The 18,378-nt window shown below is 39.1% G+C and overlaps 1 protein-coding gene across 10 annotated transcripts in view; it reads left to right on the plus strand.

The window, feature by feature from the left end:
* MTA3 (metastasis associated 1 family member 3) overlaps positions 1-18,378 on the plus strand; it is a 226,089-nt gene that overhangs the window by 188,755 nt on the left and 18,956 nt on the right. For all 10 annotated transcript variants that reach the window (XR_009248394.1, XM_058683177.1, XM_058683180.1 and 7 more), the window contains 4 exons: positions 3,025-3,176; positions 4,125-4,347; positions 13,513-13,599; positions 16,595-16,741. Coding sequence is in view for 9 of the 10 variants with exons in the window: in XM_058683177.1 (XP_058539160.1) it covers positions 3,025-3,176; positions 4,125-4,347; positions 13,513-13,599; positions 16,595-16,741 (609 nt within the window). In the remaining variant the exon portion in view is untranslated. The remainder of the gene's footprint in view (positions 1-3,024; positions 3,177-4,124; positions 4,348-13,512; positions 13,600-16,594; positions 16,742-18,378) is intronic.

Genomic DNA, 18,378 nt, shown 5'->3' on the forward strand with positions numbered 1-18,378 from the left:
GGATTCCCTTCTTTCTCTCTGCCTCTCCCCTAAGCGTGTGAGCATTCTCTCTCTCTCTCTCTCTTTCTCTCTCTCTCTCTCTCAAAATAAATAAAATTTACAAAATAAAATCTCAAACAACCACATAATCTCTTAATGGACATTAGTGACATTATAATCTATATTTCCTTACATTCAAAGTGGCCTGGAAGGGAAAGAAACTAATTTTATTGAAAGGCTACTCGGTGCCCAGTTTTTGTCTCTCAGCAGCTCTTTGGAAGGATAAACATAGCTTACTGCCCTAAGGACGTAGGAATGAAGAACACTTGTGCCTCTGCTCCATACTCTACGCCAAGCTTCAGCATTAGAAAAATACTTCTATTTATTTATTTTTTAAGATTTCAAAGTCTAGAAAAGACTTTTAAAACTAGGTCATAGGGGCGCCTGGGTGGCGCAGTCGGTTAAGCGTCCGACTTCAGCCAGGTCACAATCTCGCGGTCCGTGAGTTCGAGCCCCGCGTCAGGCTCTGGGCTGATGGCTCGGAGCCTGGAGCCTTTTTCCAATTCTGTGTCTCCCTCTCTCTCTGCCCCTCCGCCATTCATGCTCTGTCTCTCTCTGTCCCAAAAATAAATAAATAAATAAATAAATAAATAAATAAATAAATAAATAAAATAAAACTAGGTCATATAATTATCTTACCTGAAACCAAGGAAAGTGTGAGTCAAATTGCCAACTTCATAGAAATGGTACATGCCTAACCATTTCTTGGTACCACGGAAGCACAAAAGGGAATTGTTTTGGGAATATTAGATTCTTCTGGTCAAAATTTTCTATGGATACCTTTGAATTGGAAACTCTTAGATATTGAAGTTTATGTATATTTAATGTATGTTTATGTATATTTAAATGAAAATTAAAATCCTACAAACAAATTGGGGCTTAATCTATCTTTTTTTTTTTTTTTTTTTTTTTTTTGACAAAGAGAGAGACAGAGCATGAACAGGGGAGGGGCAGAGAGAGAGAGAGAGAGAGAGAGAGAGAGAGAGAGAGAGAGAGACGGACATACAGAATCTGAAGCAGGCTCCAGGCTCTGAGCTGTCAGCACAGAGCCCGACGCAGGGCTTGAACTTGTGAACCGCGAGATCATGACCTGAGCTGAAGTCAGCCGCTCAACCGACTGAGCCACCGAGGCACCCCTAATCTGTCTTACCCCTTTTAGACTCATGTAGTCTCACATATCCCTTAAAATAATTATTCTGTCATTTTTATGCGTGTATGACAAGCAATTTTTATTTTCTAATATTTTATAGACTCCTTAAGTAATATTGATCATAAAATGTATCTTATACATGTAAAATTTATCTTTATATGGTGTTTTCTTTTTGTCACTTTTTAATTTGAGTTAATTATGCAAGGGGAAAGATGTTTGTTGATAAACATTAAAATGACATGGCATGAGTAAAAATGTATCTTTAAATATGAGTGAAATTTCATATTCAGAATCCAAAATAGGTCCATGCCTAATATTTAGGATTCTTAAAATTCGTGTTAATAAAAATCAACTTATTTGACTTAAATGTTTTAAATTATAAAAGGGAAGGTCCTGCTATCTGCAAGGAGTCCACCAGAAATAACACGTGATATGTATACAGTATTATTCTCAATAAACTGAGAAGGACTTTGGGGCACCTTTGGTGGCTTGGTTGAGTGTCTGACTTTTGATTTTAGGCTCAGGTCATGATTCTAGGATCATGAGATCAAGCCTCATGTCAGGCTCTGTGCTGAGTGTAGAGCCTGCTTGAGATATTCTCTCTCTCTCTCTGTCTCTCTCCTCTTCCTCCTCTCTCCCTCTTTCTCCCCTCCCTCCCTCTCCCCCACTTGCACTCTCTCTCTCTCTCTGAAATAAAAATTTTTTAAAAACAACAACTAAGAAGCAGTTTGATTATAATGGTCAGTATATTTTATCTTTTTGATATTGACTTGTGAAGTGTTATTTGACACCTTGATATGCTATTTGAACATTTTGACCTGATGAAGGTAACTTGCAAGAGGAAGAGTATTCCAAGGCAAACTTAACAGAATTATAATAATTTTTATGTACCTCATTAACTTAATGTTTCAGTGTCAGTGTTTTCTGTCTTAAACTTCTCATCCATTGTGAGAATAGAATACTTTAAATGTCATGTGGCAGTAATTCAAACTGCATAACAAAACCGACACAGGCTTGCAGTGTTTAGCTAAGTGATAAATCAGCCGAGTTATTAGGTCTTAAGCATTCTGTGATCTTGGCTGCTATGCTCCCTTGATCTGGACTTACAGTTTTGAAAGGTATTCTGTTTTGAAAGGGAGAAATATTAAAATAATTATTTTGCTCATTGATTAAAATAATGAAATGGAAAACAGATACCTATTTCATTCTTTTTTTAAGTTTGAGAGAGAGAAGGGAGAGAGATAATCCCAAGTAGGCTCTATGCTGTGAGCTCCATCTCATGAACTGTGAGACCATGACCTGAGCCAAAATCAAGAGTTGGACCTTAACCAACTGAGCCACCCAGTTGCCCCCCATACCCATTTCTGACAGATTCCTGCCCTAATCACTGGGGCCCCTCTGAGCACCTTAAACTCTGAGGTAGTTCCTGAACCATCAATTTGGAAACCTAGATTTAGACTTTAAACATTAATCTAATAATAATGATCTTTCTGGTAACTTATTTCCAGAAATGTACACAGTAAAGAGTATTTTTAATCAACAAAACTCCCTCAGTGATAGCACAGCATATTATATAGGATACTTCATCTAATAGCCTCTTTTAACAGGAGCCACAGACACTCATATATATAGAAATAAAAGGTTTAATGAATTCTGAATCTTGAAAACTACATGTGTGTATTAGACTTTTATGTTTGGGTGGACTGGGGAAAGAAAAATAACATTGTAAGCTAAATATGGCTTTGGAATATTTTTTAAAATATTTGATGGTAGGTGTATTAATGTTACAAATTATATAGCATTCTTTGTTTTTTCTATTTTTCCTCTATCTTTAGCTACACAGTCTCATCAGTGGTATTCTTGGGGCCCACCTAATATGCAGTGTAGATTGTGTGCAACCTGTTGGCTCTATTGGAAAAAATATGGAGGCCTGAAAATGCCCACCCAGTCAGAAGAAGAGAAGTTATCTCCCAGCCCAACTACAGAGGTATATGAGCAATAGTCTTTTATGTTGAGAAATGTCATTTCAATGGCTAGGTCACTCCTTGGAAACAGAAGTACAGTATAGGATCACTTAAAAACAAACAAAGCTGTTTTTTATAACTAAACATAGCACCACAAGATTTAAGGTGGGCGTGGAGAGAGAGGCAGGGACATACCAGATTTTTTCAGGTATTCAAAATATTGGTCTTGTGTGATTACTCAGACAAAAGAACAATGTGTGTGGGAGGTGTTAGCATAAGTAGAAAGCTTGCAAATTTAATGTTTTAAGTGCTTTTTTGAAAACAGTTTGCAACCTTTGAATACTGTTGAAACTATGCCTTACTACATAAAGTAATAAATACAAATTGAACCTTTTTTCTGCCCTGGGCTATCATAGAGGGATGAGAAAGTGGTATGGACTCAATCTTGAGTTGAAATACAATTTTGGTAAAATTCTTGTAGGTTGCAGATATCAGGCAATGTCTACGTCTATAGACCTATGTCTTTCAGAGGGAGACTTCTCTTTAAGGGCTAACAGGATTTCAGGACTCCTTCACTATTAAAAAAATAAGATAATTTAAAAACACCTTTGGCAACTTTTTACTGTTGCGAATGTGATTTTGGATTGTTAAGGTCCATTTAAAGACAGAAATACTGGAAAGAGTGCATTTGTGATGAACACAGGGTGATGTATGGAAGTGTGGAATCACTCTGTTGTACACCTGAAACTAATGTAACACTGTGTGTTTAAAATAAAAACTTAAAAAACAAAAATACGATCACACACCCTCCCACCTCCCCGACCCTCTTCCCAAAAGTCCATACTTTTAAATTCTCTCCTGTCGGGGTACAGTATTAAGTTCAGTGGAAAAATTTTAAATTGCCTTTTCTTTTGAGCCTGATGCAAATAGCATTCTGGTTTTCACATGTCTATTGGTGTCTGATTTTGCAGGACCCTCGTGTCAGGAGTCATGTGTCTCGCCAGGCCATGCAGGGGATGCCAGTTCGAAACACTGGGAGCCCCAAGTCTGCAGTGAAGACCCGCCAAGCTTTCTTCCTTCACACTACATATTTCACAAAATTTGCTCGTCAGGTCTGCAAAAATACCCTTCGGCTGCGGCAGGCAGCAAGACGGCCGTTTGTTCCTATTAATTATGCTGCCATTAGGGCAGAATGTAAGATGCTTTTAAATTCTTAACCTTATGTGTCGTGCTTCTGACCATTTTCTCTCCTTCTCTATCTCTCTTTTTTGTTTTTTTTTTTTTTTGTTTTTTTTTTTTTGTTCGTTTGTTTGTTTGTTTGCAATAAACATAAGTTCTTGTGTACAGCCTTTTATTTGGTTTATTTTTTTAACATTGTTTTTGTCTGCTGCCATTTGTATCATGCCAACCTGAAAAGGAGACCCTGAAATCTCTCGCAGTCCCTCTGCAGAGAGAATAGTGCCCGGCAGAGAATTGGTGGGAGGTGCCCTTGCCCAGTGAGGTTTTGTGATGGAAGTGCCTAAGAACCCTTACTGAAGAGACGCTTTCACCCATAAGGTAGTGTCGCCACGTAATCCCTAAGGATGGCGTCACAGCGCAACTCCAGGGTTGAGACATGCAGTCCGGTCTTACCTGGCTTCGTTAGGTTTGAATAAAAGTTGCCAATTTACGCTAATTAGAAATTGCCTGTCTTTGTAAACCTCTCATTTTCCCACGAACCTTTTACAGTTCTACAGTATTATGGAGATTCACAAAGCTGCATTACAAACACCACAATTCTTTGAAGATTTAACAAATTGTAAATGAACTTGAGTGTCTATGGGTGCATTTTCTGAACATTTGTACTTAGTTTTTATAGGCTAGTGACCATATTTGTGGCTGAGCATTCTTTCTATTTGTCCAATTTGGTTTCCATTTCATAATCATACATATATTACCGTGTAACATTTCCATGACTGTTACTCTCATTTCCAACATGTTCAGTCTTGCTTATGTTTCATTTTTTTGCTTAGAACAAAGGTTTTATATATATATCAGTGAATTGTGGGTGGTTCTGTTATTACCATGTGGCCCTAAAATGTGTCCATAATTTGTGTGTTAGGCTCTGATTCTAGCCTTGTTACATTTAGTCACATGCCTGGCGGACATGTTAGACCATGCAACTTCTTCCCCTGAAGGATGAGAAAACTTGTCTGGCTTAACAGAGAGGAAATCTTATAAACATCGAGTAGATGCTTTTTCTTTGTGAGAAAAGAAATTTATTATGAGATGTTCCATTTTGATTTAAAGAGGATATCCATTTAAGGAGTGATGATTGAAAATCATTTTTTGTTCCTAAAGGTGATTTTCAGCAGAATGGTTGAAAGGCTTTACAACTTACAGGTAAAAGCTTTACAAGGAGAAGAAAAGTGCTGTGTAAAGAGAGTGGAAAATGGTAGTACTCTCTTGAGTCCCATGGAGGGAAATTTAGCTACATTAGACTCATGTATATTTGGAACTTAGGCTGATAGGAAATTTCATGCTAGCATTTCTGAATTCATGGATTTATGCTCTTATCACTTTCTTACCCATCTTAAGAAACTGGAAAATACTTACATTCATCTAAACTGCTTAGCTGATTTAAAACACATTTATATAATTTCTTAACTAAACAGGATAATAAAACATGAGAAGAAATGAATGAAATTCTTCCATTAAAATTGGCCAGGATCCAAAATCCTGGTTGTTCCAGTGAATGGAAGAGAATTCATCATCAACTAAATTGGCAGCTGAGGAAGCTTCTATTTCCCATGGCTCTTCCATTAGTCTCCCAGTAAATTTGCAGGTTTCCTTTATTTTGATTATTCTTCAGTGAAATGTATTTTTCTGTTACCTCATTTTATGTATTCTCAATTGAAAGGCCATGCTGCTGAAAAAAGTTGGGGGGAGGGGTCCAAGGTTAAATTACATGTGTTTTATTTCTATAAACATATAGCTATAATAATAATAAAATAACAGAGTCATTTTGTGATGAGATTCAAGGAGCATATTTTATTGTGTATTTTGCTTCATTGGTCAAGTTACGTATAGGATCAGATTTTCAGAATCGTTTTACCTTGAAATTTAAAATTACAAAGTTTTAGCAGCCATCTATTTTTTCTTTTTTTTTTCAGACAGGCAACTAATGAACTCTTCTAGCGTCTAATTGATTCTTACACCATCTTCTCCCTTCTTATATGTACCTTGTTAAAACCTCCTCAGCAGGTCCTTGATCTTGGCTTGTTACAGAGAAAATGAGATGTTAATAACCTGATGTCTGGAGGCAACCATGTCTTTGGTCCAGTGGGAATGTATAGGTGTATTTATGTTTTTAGTAAGCTTTCCTTGGTTTCTCAAGGGCAGTGGTGACCCCCCCCCCCAGACCTCCTCAAAAAAAGTTAATCCCTATGATGCAGTATGGATGTACTTTCAGATCAGATGAAAGTCTGTAATTCTATAGATATTGATGGATCAAGAGCTCTCGTTGATGCATTTTAGAATAATTCTTCATAATATTTCGAAGGTAAATCGTTTTCCTTGGGAACTTGAGAGTTCTAAGCATTGTACAAGCTGACCCTTCCCATGGCTTCTGGCTTTGGCAACCCCATCACAGCCAGTGTCCTAGCCAGAGTTCATGGGGTGACAGACTGCATAAGAGTGAAGTGAAGAGCTAATGAGATAAATTCTCAGATGGTGCAGATCATAATCGTAACTTGGTGCTTAACAAGTTGATCCTTTTAGAGAAAAGGTTTTTGGGTTTTTTTTGTTTGTTTTTTGTGGTTTTTTTTATTATTAAAATAGCACGCTCTGGCCTTTATTTTCATTAAGAAAACTATTAAAACGGTAGAGTAAAAAGGGGAATCTTTGTATATCCATAAAGTATCACAGAGAAAATGTAAGAAGTAATAGTATCTGTGGGAAGGGAAACTGGGAGGCCAAGGCAAAGGTGTGGAGAGGAGACTTCCTCCTGTTTATCCTTTTATACGTTTTCACCTTTGAGCCCTGGGAGTACATTTCCTATTTTAAAAAACAATTTTAAAAACTTAAGTATATAGTATGATCAACATGTTTAAAAATATATACATATGAGATCTATAGAGAGAGGGTGATTTTTTATTTTTATTTTTTAAGTTTATTTATTTTGAAAGACAGTAAGCAGGGGAGGGGCAGAGAGAGAATCCCAAGCAAGCTCCTCCGCACTATCATCGCAGAGCCTGATATGGGGTCGGAACTCATGAACTATGAGATCATGAACAAAATTGGATGCTCAACCAACTGAGCCATCCAGGCACCCCAGAAGGTGATTTTTTTAAAAAACCAAATTCCCCAAATATCTATTTGTTTAATAATACACTTAAAAAAATTTTTTTAATATTTATATTTGAGAGGGAGAGAGACCACGTGAGTGGGGGGAGGGGCAGAGAGAGTGACAGAATCCGAAGCAGACTCCAGGTTCTGAGTTGTCAGCACAGAGCGCAACTTGGGGCTCAAACTCACGAGCCACGAGATCATGACCTGAGCCAAAGTCAGACACTTAACCAACTGAGCCACCCAGGTGCCCCAATGATACACCTTTATATGTAAATATATAATAAGTCCATGACTTAGTACTTACTAACATTTACTATTACTTATTACTAACGTTAATACACAATGCCTCAGCCAGTTCTACCACATAGATAGTGCTATTAAACATGGACTGGTAGACCAAAAACCAAAACATTGCAGAAAGAGAAGTATTGTGTCCTTGACAAGATTTGCAACAGCATGGGTTGCCAAGTTTCAGACAGCCTGTCTCTTCTCCCCCTTGACACCCCACCCCACCCCACCCCACCCAGTAAGAAAGCCACAGTATGATAATGGTGTTCCTCCTTTGTTATTGCCATCAGACGTTACCACTGAGCTCCCCGATGATTTTATCAAAGATTTATAAAATCACCCAACACCTGATGAGCACAGGGTTACTGCTTGAGATTCAGGATCCTCAGAAACTGAGGTTTCTATGAGCAGCATTCCATAGATAAAGCTAAAGTGCCCAGGGGAGCAGATCCAAGCAGTTGACCTGCCACCTTGGTAGCTTGCGTGGGTGACTCACTGGTTTGTGACTTGAATGACCATCATTCCCTAGTATGATGCTCCTCGAGAGACACCTGGAGCCACTTTTGTATGTTTGAAGATGCTAATTCAACTTTGGAAGTATCCCAAGGGCCTGTATTCAGAAGCTGTTAATATATATTTTATGAGTTTTTTCCCTAGGGATTTCTCAGCAAAAGTTTATATAACGTTGTGTGAAATTTTCAAATTCCAGTATTAGGAGAGAATAGTTTTGGTATTTGGGGTAGTTTATTTGTAATAAAAATTTATTTCTGAATGGACACTTTAAATTTTTCTAAAGATACAAAAGTGGTTACAAATCTTACTGTCATTCCCGTTTCTACCACCTTCAGAGTGTAAATGTTGTCATAGCATGTAAAGTATCCAGAGATATTCTGTGTATCTATACCAGTCTAAGGAGGTGTATTCTTTTTGTGTTTTAATACAGATGTTAATGTCCACATTGTTCTGCACCTGGCTTTTTTTAATTTTTAATTTTATTTTTTAGAGACCATGAGGGGTTCCTGGATGGCTCAGTCAGTTAAGCATCCAGCTTCGGCTCAAGGCATGATCTCACGGTTCATCAGGAGTTTGAGCCCCACATCGGGCTCTCTGCTGTCAGCGCAGAGCCCATTTCAGATCCTCTGTCTCCCTCTGTCTCTGCCTCTACACTCCCCCATCTCAAAAATAAATAAACATTAAAAAAGAAAACAACTAGCTACAGCAAGCAGGGGAGAGGGGAAGAGGGAGGGGTGGGTAGAGAGAGAATCTCAGGCAGGCTCCATGCTCAGCACAGAGCCCTACACGGGACTTGATCCCATGACCCTGGGATTGTGACCTGAGCCAAAATCAAGGGTCAACACTCAATAAACATAATCTGTTGTATGTTTATTTTAACCAGTTTTCTATTAAACAGATTTTTAGGTTATTTCCATTTATTTTCTGTTATGTAATGTTGCAACAAATATCCTTATGCAGATAGCATTTCATACTAATGTGTGAAATGTGCATGTAGGTTACAGGACCTCTAAAAGTAGAACATCTGGGTCAAAGAACATGCCTTTGAGATTTTAACAGTCACTACCCAGTAACCTTTAGAAAAACTATGATTTGAGCTCCCACCCACGATACGCAGAGAATGCCTTTTTCTCTAGAACCTTGCCATCAGTGTTATTCATCTTTGAAACCCTTGACTAGTTGACAGGTGACACGTAAGTTATATTAGTTTGCATTTCTCATTTTGAATGAGGTAGAAATATTTGCATATATTTGAAACCATTTGTATTTCCTTTTCTGTCAACTGTTTTTGCCCCTGGCCTGTTTTCTATTAGAAGTCTTACTGACTTGTGAGAACTTTTATATTTTAAGGAAGTTAGCTCTTGATCTGTGATAAATGGTGCAAATATTTTCCTCCATTTTGCCTTTGACTTTGTTTATGATGAATTTGTCAAGCAGATTTTTTTTTTAAACATAGTTGAATTTATCATTTCTTTTAATGGCACCTAGGTTTTGCGTCTTCTTTACAAAATGCCTGGGTGGCTCATTTGGTTAAGCATCTGACTCTTGATTTCAGCTCAGGTCATGATCTCACAGTTTGTGGTTTGAACCCCACGTAGGACTCTGCGCTGACAGTGCGAGGCCTGCTTGGAATTCTTTCTCCCTCTCTCTCCACTTCTCCCTGCTTGCTCACTGTCTCAAAAATAAATAAACATTAAGAAAGAAAGAGAGAGAGAGAGAGAGAGAGAGAGAGAGAGAGAGAAAGAAAAGAAAGAAAGAAAGAAAGAAAGAAAGAAAGAAAGAAAGAAAGAAAGAAAGAAAGAAAGAAAGAAAGAAGGAAGGAAGGAAGGAAGGAAGGAAGGAAGGAAGGAAGGAAGGAAGGAAAGGGAGGGAGGGAGGGAGGAAGGAAGGAAGGAAGGAAGGAAGGAAGGAAGGAAGGAAGGAAGGAAGGAAGGAAGAGAAAAGGAAAGAAATGCCTTTGCAGGGTCGCCTAGGTTGCTCAGTTGGTTGGGTGTCAGACTCTTGATCTCAGCTCAGGTCTTGATCTCTGGGTCATGAGTTCAAGCCCCATGTCTGGCTCCATGCTGGGCAGGAAGCTCTCTTATAAATACATAAAAATAGAAATGCTTTTGCAATTCCTTTAAGAAAATTCTGAGTGGTTTTATTTTGACAGCAGTCTTGGAAGCCCATGTGAGATGTTTTTGTGAAGTTTAATTCAGTGTGTACTTTTTGTAGTTTTTCTATTTTATTCCCTCCCCCAACCATCTCTCTCTCACACACACACACACACACATTTCCAAAACATTTTAGAAAAATGACCATGAGTTGCAATAAAAGCAATAGTGTTTTTCTAGGTTTACCTCAAGGAGATGCAACTCTAGGAAGCCAAAGAAATGTGCCTGTGTGCAACCAAGTGATTTGAGTGAGGAGCCCATGTTCTCCCTCTTTCTGGGCAAATTTTTATTCCTTCTGGGCATTTCTCAGGCGGCTTGTTTTATCTATGCACTTTTAACGCATCCTAATGAATGCTCTGTGTTTCAGTAGAGTTAGGTGAATAATTTGAGAGCCAGGACCAACTGACAAGTGGCACCACCGGCCTGCTCTTGAGTGCAGACCAAGATTCTGTTTAACCAACTCACGTGTGGACCCGATAATCCTATGTTTATGATCATTCCCTTGGGGCAGAAGGTATTTTTCCCATGCATATTCAGAGTGTATCACTGAATGCGTGCAGTTGTGACGTCAAACAGTAACTAGCTAGTTTTAGCACTTTTGATCCTGATTTCCTCATCGTTGAGACTGAGAATTCTTGCCACCAACTACTTTCTTTTAAAACATACTGGCGATTAGTGATCCTTCTAAAGAGATTTGATCCCCCACTCAGGTGCTCTGTAAATTGTCACTTGGCACATCACATTAATCCTACTGATTTAATGAGAAATTAAAAGCAGATTAATTTCAAATGAAATATCTTTAGTATTGTGCTGGTGACCCCTTTGATAGGCTGTCCATTCTGTTGATTCTTGTCAAGGTGATAGTCCTTTGGGAGTCCAGAAGCTGCAGCCACATTGGCAGTTTTCCTTTGGGCCTTATCCACGGGAACAAAGTGTGAAGTTAGTCATATTACTGGTAATACAACGATTGCCTTTGTCCAAAACACAGAGGAAGTACCAGGCTGATTCATCCAAGCTTTCTTTCCTTAATAAAAAAAATAAAATTTTCTCTTGTCCTCATCCCAAGTCTAACTTGAAATTTGCGTGAATTAGCAATATTACGAAGGAATTACTTAGTATTAAATACTAGTGATTTGGCAGGTATTTGGTCCCTGCAGGGTTTGTGCTACCTTTTTTTTTTTAATGTTTATTTATTTGGGGGAGGGGGGAGGGGCAGAGAGAGAGAGAGAGGAGAGATTCTTAACCAGGCTCCACACTCAGCACAAAGCCTGAAATAAAGCTTGATCCTATGAACCATGAGACCATGACCTGAGCCAAAATCAAGAGTCCAATGCTTAACCGACTGAGCCACCCAGGCAACCCCCATGCTGCTTTTTAATGTTTATTTAGATTACTCTTCCAAAATATGCTTAGAATTTCTTCTTATATTTTCACTACTGTTCAACAACAGGTGAAAATTTTCATATCTTAATAATTTTCCTTCCAAAGGAAATCCACTGAGCCAGAAAAGAAATTGGATCATTTATAGTTATCCATGGTTGTATAATAATTAGCCAGTGCTTGGGATACATATTCAGATTCCTATTACTTGAGGCTGTCTGCAATATGTGCTTTGTTTATTATAAATGAGGTTTTTTTTTTAATACTATTTTCCCACCTCTTTCTGTTTAATAGTTAAAATAGTTTCCTTGGTGGGGCACCTGTGTAGCTCAGTCAGTTAAGTGTCCAGCTTTGGCCCAGGTCATGATCTCACAGTTCTTGAGTTCAAGCCCTGCATTGGACTCTCTGCTGTCGGGATGGAGCCCACTTCAGATCCTCTGTCCCCTTCTCTCTCTGTCCTTCCCCTGCTCATGCTCTCTCTATCAAAAATAAATAAAAAACATTAAAAAAAAATTGTAGTTTCCTAGGTGAGAGGGCTAGAGCTTATGAAAAAGTTAATTTTTAATTTTAAATGATTTGAGACTCCAGATTGAATTGCACATTTTAACACTAATAGTGCAGAATATTCCTACGGATGTCAAAAGCAATTTCCTGTAGGTACGCCTAAAAATGTGGTCTCAGCCACAGAAAACCTACAGAACATTTTTGTCAAGTATTTGAAGGTGGGGAAAAAGCATAAACGTAGCAAAATAATATCTGCTAAAACTACCTTGTTAAGCTTTATGACAATACCTGCAAATTTAAAAAACATTTCAATACCTTTTTTTTTTTTTGGTCCCTTCAAATTGTATTTTCGTAACTTAACTCTTTGGTGTGAGAGCAGTCATGTTCCACATCTACTCTGCCACCCTAATGACAGCTAATTACAACACAGAGAGTGTTTGTGTTGTATGCTTTATTTTTCTCCGTCAGAAATGTCTTCTGGTAGGGTATGAGGAACGTGATGTGAACTTTTATGAATGCTAATATCCATTCTCAGTATCGTAATCTTCTGACTAATGGATGACATACTCTGTCTACATACAGGGAACCTTTTGAATCTCAGCACTAGTGACATCACAGTAGGATATGAAGGATAAGAAAACCAGCAATAAAGCCAGTGACCCACTTTTACCCGCGTGAGGCTCTTGTCTAATGGACTTGAGTTTAATCAAGAGAGATGAAGACTTCTCAGCAGAGCCTCACTCCCATAGGTCAAGGATGGCCAAGTGTGTTGCCTCTGTCAGCTGTCGTTTTTGTTTTCTATGCCAGATTCATCTCACATGAGGACTGATTTCACATCATACTGCCCAGAAGTTTTTCTACTGTATCGAAGCAATGCCATGGCTAGAAAGGAAGCATATTTTTACTATTTTGCCGATAGGCCCACACAGAAACAAAGCACATGTGTAAGATGTGTGTTAGCTATACTCCTGTGAGGCTTTAAAGTGAGTGTTCTCCAGGTAAATCCTTCATTCAGTAATTGGGAACCAGAACTAGAAACAGTTTTCTCAAACCCAAAGGAAACTATGCAGGAATCTGGTGGATATTTTGCAGCGTCGTCCACTCGAACCTTTTTTTTTTTTTCTGCAGTGTGTGAAGTATAGGTAGCGAAATCAGCCTCATTGGTTGTCTCCATGTTTCCTTCTCTCCCCAGATGCAGACAGACATGCCGAACTATCTGGAAGCCCACTGAAAAGCAAAAGCACTAGGAAACCTTTGGCATGTATCATTGGGTACTTAGGTGGGTATTTTCTAACAGAGGGAAAATTTCAAACAACAATTTCGGTACCTTCTAAGTATTTGGCTACTCTAAATTGACGCACTTAAACTAAATCCAAGCCTTTCAAGTAGCTGAAATTGGATACTTTCCTATATATAGTCAACTTATTTTGTTTTAGAAACTTTTCTTTGTATTACCAAAACATATACACACAGCATATGCACACAGTTATGGATATGTTTACTGTTTCCCCCCCAAAAAATCATTAAATAAAAATGTAATGTATATTTATGGATATAAATACAGATAAAGCAAAAAGAGGAAAATAAGAATCACTAAATTTTTAGAGGATGAATATTCTTTTTTTTATTTTTTTTTTTTAAATTTTTTTTTTTTCAACGTTTTTAATTTATTTTTGGGACAGAGAGAGACAGAGCATGAACGGGGGAGGGGCAGAGAGAGAGGGAGACACAGAATCGGAAACAGGCTCCAGGCTCCGAGCCATCGGCCCAGAGCCCGACGCGGGGCTCGAACTCACGGAGCGGGAGATCGTGACCTGGCTGAAGTCGGACGCTTAACCGACTGCGCCACCCAGGCGCCCCTAGAGGATGAATATTCTTAATGTTTTGATTTAAATCCTTCCACTTGGCTTATTTTTTTTAATGAGATAAAAGTGGTTTTAACCCACCTTTAAAAAATATTTATGGTTTTAATGTACCAATTAAAGTTACTTTGAAAGGGAAACATTTGTATTGCTTTCTGGTTTTTATCATCTTATTTAACTTGGAAGTTGCCAAAGGTGATGGTTCCATATACATGTTGAAATAGCACAATTAAGAATAGTATTTGTAAAAATCAGTAGGCAGTCACCCTCTTTTTGTTTTTTGCGAGTGTTAAGGTAATTTACAAAATAATGGTTCCTAAAATGGTTCCTGGTATACGTAGGAGCTATAATGGCATGTTTTTGTGCTTCTAATATTCTTGCTTTTTTTATTTTCTCAGTAAAAGTGAAAGAGGTACTCAGAGTTGCATTGAACCTTATTGCTCTGTCAGAAAGATACACGGTTATGAAGTGTTCAGACTCTAGACACGCCTTTAAAATTCAAAGTGTAGCCTTGAACTTGGTATATTATCTCGTCCTCATCAGCACATCCAAAAGTCAGAAGCTCACAGCTCCCTCTTTGATTTTACTTGGTCACCTTATTTCTTGTTTTATTTCTCAGGGCCTAAAGAGTTGCTTTGATAGCCCCCGAAAATATCACCTGGTTATCATAGGCAGGACCTAGTCATGGTGATCAAGTCCTTGAAGGTTGCTGTCTGTATTCCCTTGCAGGATGTAAGCCTAGAAGCCCCTACTCCCACCATGCAAGGAAAAGTCTCTGATCATAAGAAATAGAATTATTTCTAATATTTGCATATTTCTAATATGCAGCTAACATTGCATATTAGTTTTTCCACGGGTAATTGTGTGTTCCTCCTATGGGCAAACTGGTCTTTGTGCCTACTACATAAGCCCAAAGCTGTCCTCTTCTTACCAGCTCAAACACATCCCTACCTAACGTATTTCTGAGTTTTTACTACATACAAGACACTATGCTAATTGATTTGGGGGAACACCAAGATGAGTAAGACTCTGCCCTCCAAAATCTTAGTTTAGTAGGGAAAGCACACAGGTAAGGACAATTAAGCAAATGATTAGCTCCTATAAAGGAACTACAGGCAATATTCATTGGACAGTTAGAAGAAGGAGGAGTGACTTCTGATGATGAGAGTTCTGGCAGCCTACGTGGAGAAAAACAGTATTTGATCTCAGCCTCGAATGATAAAGTAGTATTTAAATAGATAGAACAGTAGGCAAAAAATATTTTTTTTTCCTTTCTGAGGCCAAGGGAACTTCATAAATAAAGGGTTCAGTGAGTCCAAAGGCAAGTTGTCTGGTCTGGAAGGAGTGTAGTGTGGAGGTTGTAATGAAAAGGTTGGCAAGCCTTCAATGCCACGGTGAAAAAAAATCAACACTACATTTTGGTTAGCCCTTGATCTGTTCCTGAATTTGGGCGAGTGTAGAGTTTTGACCAGACCAAGATAAAGTACTTGTAACAATCCTAACCGTTTTTCCTGAGTTTCAGGAAATGAGGCTGATATGCTGGCCCTCCCCTGGGAAGACAGGGTGGCTTGTGCACACCTGGTGACTCAGGATCAGTAAGCAGGTTTAGCTTTGGACAAGAGGTGGTCCATATCAGTAACAGACTGAGATCCTCAAATCCAGTTCCTATAGGCTGCAATTTCTGTCCACCTGCTTTATCCAAAATACGCAAGTAATTCTGGGCTATGTGGCCGACAACAACATACTTGATGTAAACACAGTATGCCACATGCACGTTATCGTTGTGTGATATATCCTCCATCAAAGCTTTTCTTCCACTACATCTTGACTGTAGAATTTGGAGTTTGGTGTCAGGTTTCAGCTGTATCCACATGTTCTGGACTGGACCTGATTAACCCTGGTCCTAAACCCTGGTTGCAGAGCCAGATGAGGAATCTTGTTTTTCAGAAATCTCTCACACCCCAGACATGCTGCATGCTATGTTTTTGTTTTGATGGAGCAGAGTTAGTTTTCTCTGTCAGGCTACTTCTCCAGATAATGTTTACATTTCTAAAACCTTGAAGAGTTGGCTGCCTTATTCCCTTAGTAAATCTGTGTTTCAGTAACCTTCTGAAGTGGCAGTGGCTTTTTGTTGGTGGTTTTTGTTGTTGTCATTGTTGCTTGTACTCCCAACATGAAGCTCAGAGCTCCAGCTAGCAGAGGAAGAGGCAGCTCACTTTTGATAAGGAAAGCCATGGTAACAGCACTTGAAGCTGAATCATTATGGAGGTCCTTGGGAAAACAGGCTGGCTCATAAGGAACTGACTCTCAGCTCATTAAGAAGTAAGATGTGTGCCTATTAGGCAATGTAAGTGCACACAGAGATTTTTAATACCATGCTCTGAGTTGAGAAACCTTTTCTCCCCCTGCCAGAGATCCATCCTTCGAAGAAACCTAATGTCATTCGATCTACACCAAGCCTGCAAACCCCCACTACCAAGCGGATGCTAACCACCCCAAATCACACGTCTCTGAGCATTTTGGGGAAAAGGAACTACAGTCATCACAATGGCCTGGATGGTATGTAAGCCCAGGAATCCTGGGGAGCGCTGGTCTGATAGGCCAGGGCCTCTCTGCCCTTGTCGGCTCTCAGCATGTCCCGTGACAAATGCAAGACGTGTAGCAAACAGGTTCTACCCTCTAATTGAACTGAATGTGTGGTAAGGGGAGAAGAGGGAAGGCTGCCGCGTGCCACAGTGAGGACATTTTGCCAAGTGATATTCACCTCAGAAGGGGCCCTTTCCTCACATTCCCTGTGAGGAGACTCTTTGGAGAGGAAGTCTGTATTTATCAGGTTGCCTCTGCTAGGCGATAATGTTCTTGCTGGGATGCATACTCACTGCTCATTTATGTTTTCTTGAGCAGAAGGGACGATTTCACCTTATGTCTGAGGCAGCCGTGCTCTCTGGGGGGAGGGTTCTTCAGCATTCTGTGGATCATTTTGCATTTGGCATTTGTCCCCTACTTCTTTCACCTTATAAAATTTTTTTTTAATTGCTCAAGAGTGTTACAAGTCATGAAGGAGATTGCCTGGGTGATGTCTCAAATACAGAAATAATAATTTGTTCGAAATGGAAAAGCTGAGAAATATCACCTCTTATCCAAAGTACTTCTCTTGGGGCTTGGCCCTATAATGACTCTTCAGGTGGAATTGAATTATCCTCCCCATTTGGACCATCAGCACAAGCATAATAAATCATGCAGGCAGTATATACTGTTCATTTCAACAGTCCTGGAATTTGAAGCTGTCTTGATTGTTGAAATGTTGGTATTTATTTACGAGTAAAACTCTCTCCAGGCTTTTCATGTCTTCAGGGCTTCTAAATTCCTTCAGTGACAGTAAATTATTTATAATGAGGCCCTAGAGCAGGGATGTGGAATAGACCTTCTAGTAATCGTTTCCCGTGGTTGTTTTCCTTCAGTATGACTTTCCGTGGTCACAGTGATGTCAAAATGGATAAAAAATTGAGGGTGAAGAGTTTAGTTTGCATTTATAGGATATCAATATGTTATAGATATGACTTTCAAGAACTTAGCTACACAGTAGTCTTGCAGGATACTTCTTCGCTAACAAGGACATTGGCCATTTTTGCCACAATACACCTGGTATCTGGATAGCAGAAGACTAAGGACGGGTTGTGTCCAAATGTGGAGATTGGATTTCTTTCCAGCTTTTGCTTGCCCACAGCCTGGGGCTTTTGGATTCAGGCTTACATGGAATCAGGGATCTTTCTTTTCCACCTCACGACCTCTCTGGCCTCTCTAGGTGTATAGTCCTGTTGTTGAAAGCAGAAATTAAGTTCCAGTTCATTTGATACATGCACATGCATGTACATCTACACTTTCTGGTAAGAAGACTCTTGTAGTGACTACAGTTGGAATAACAGCTCTCTACTCTCTTTTTCCACTTGGACCCAATGGTCACACTCACACTGGGCCCCAGTCCTAGCCCCGCATTGCAATTCACGTTGCTCTTTCCTTGTATCACAGCTACCTATATCTTTAGAATTTCTAAAAAAATGCCACCTCATAGTGTTCCCTCTCTACGCCTGTTTGCCCCATTTCCTTCTGAAGATTGCTGCTGCAAGGTCATTGCTTCTCTGCTCCGAGCAGGAGGAATGGACAGGACGTACAATGAATCCCTGGTGTTATGTTTT

Source organism: Neofelis nebulosa, chromosome 9, assembly GCF_028018385.1.
Source record: "Neofelis nebulosa isolate mNeoNeb1 chromosome 9, mNeoNeb1.pri, whole genome shotgun sequence".
Classification (NCBI taxonomy): Eukaryota; Metazoa; Chordata; class Mammalia; order Carnivora; family Felidae; genus Neofelis; species Neofelis nebulosa.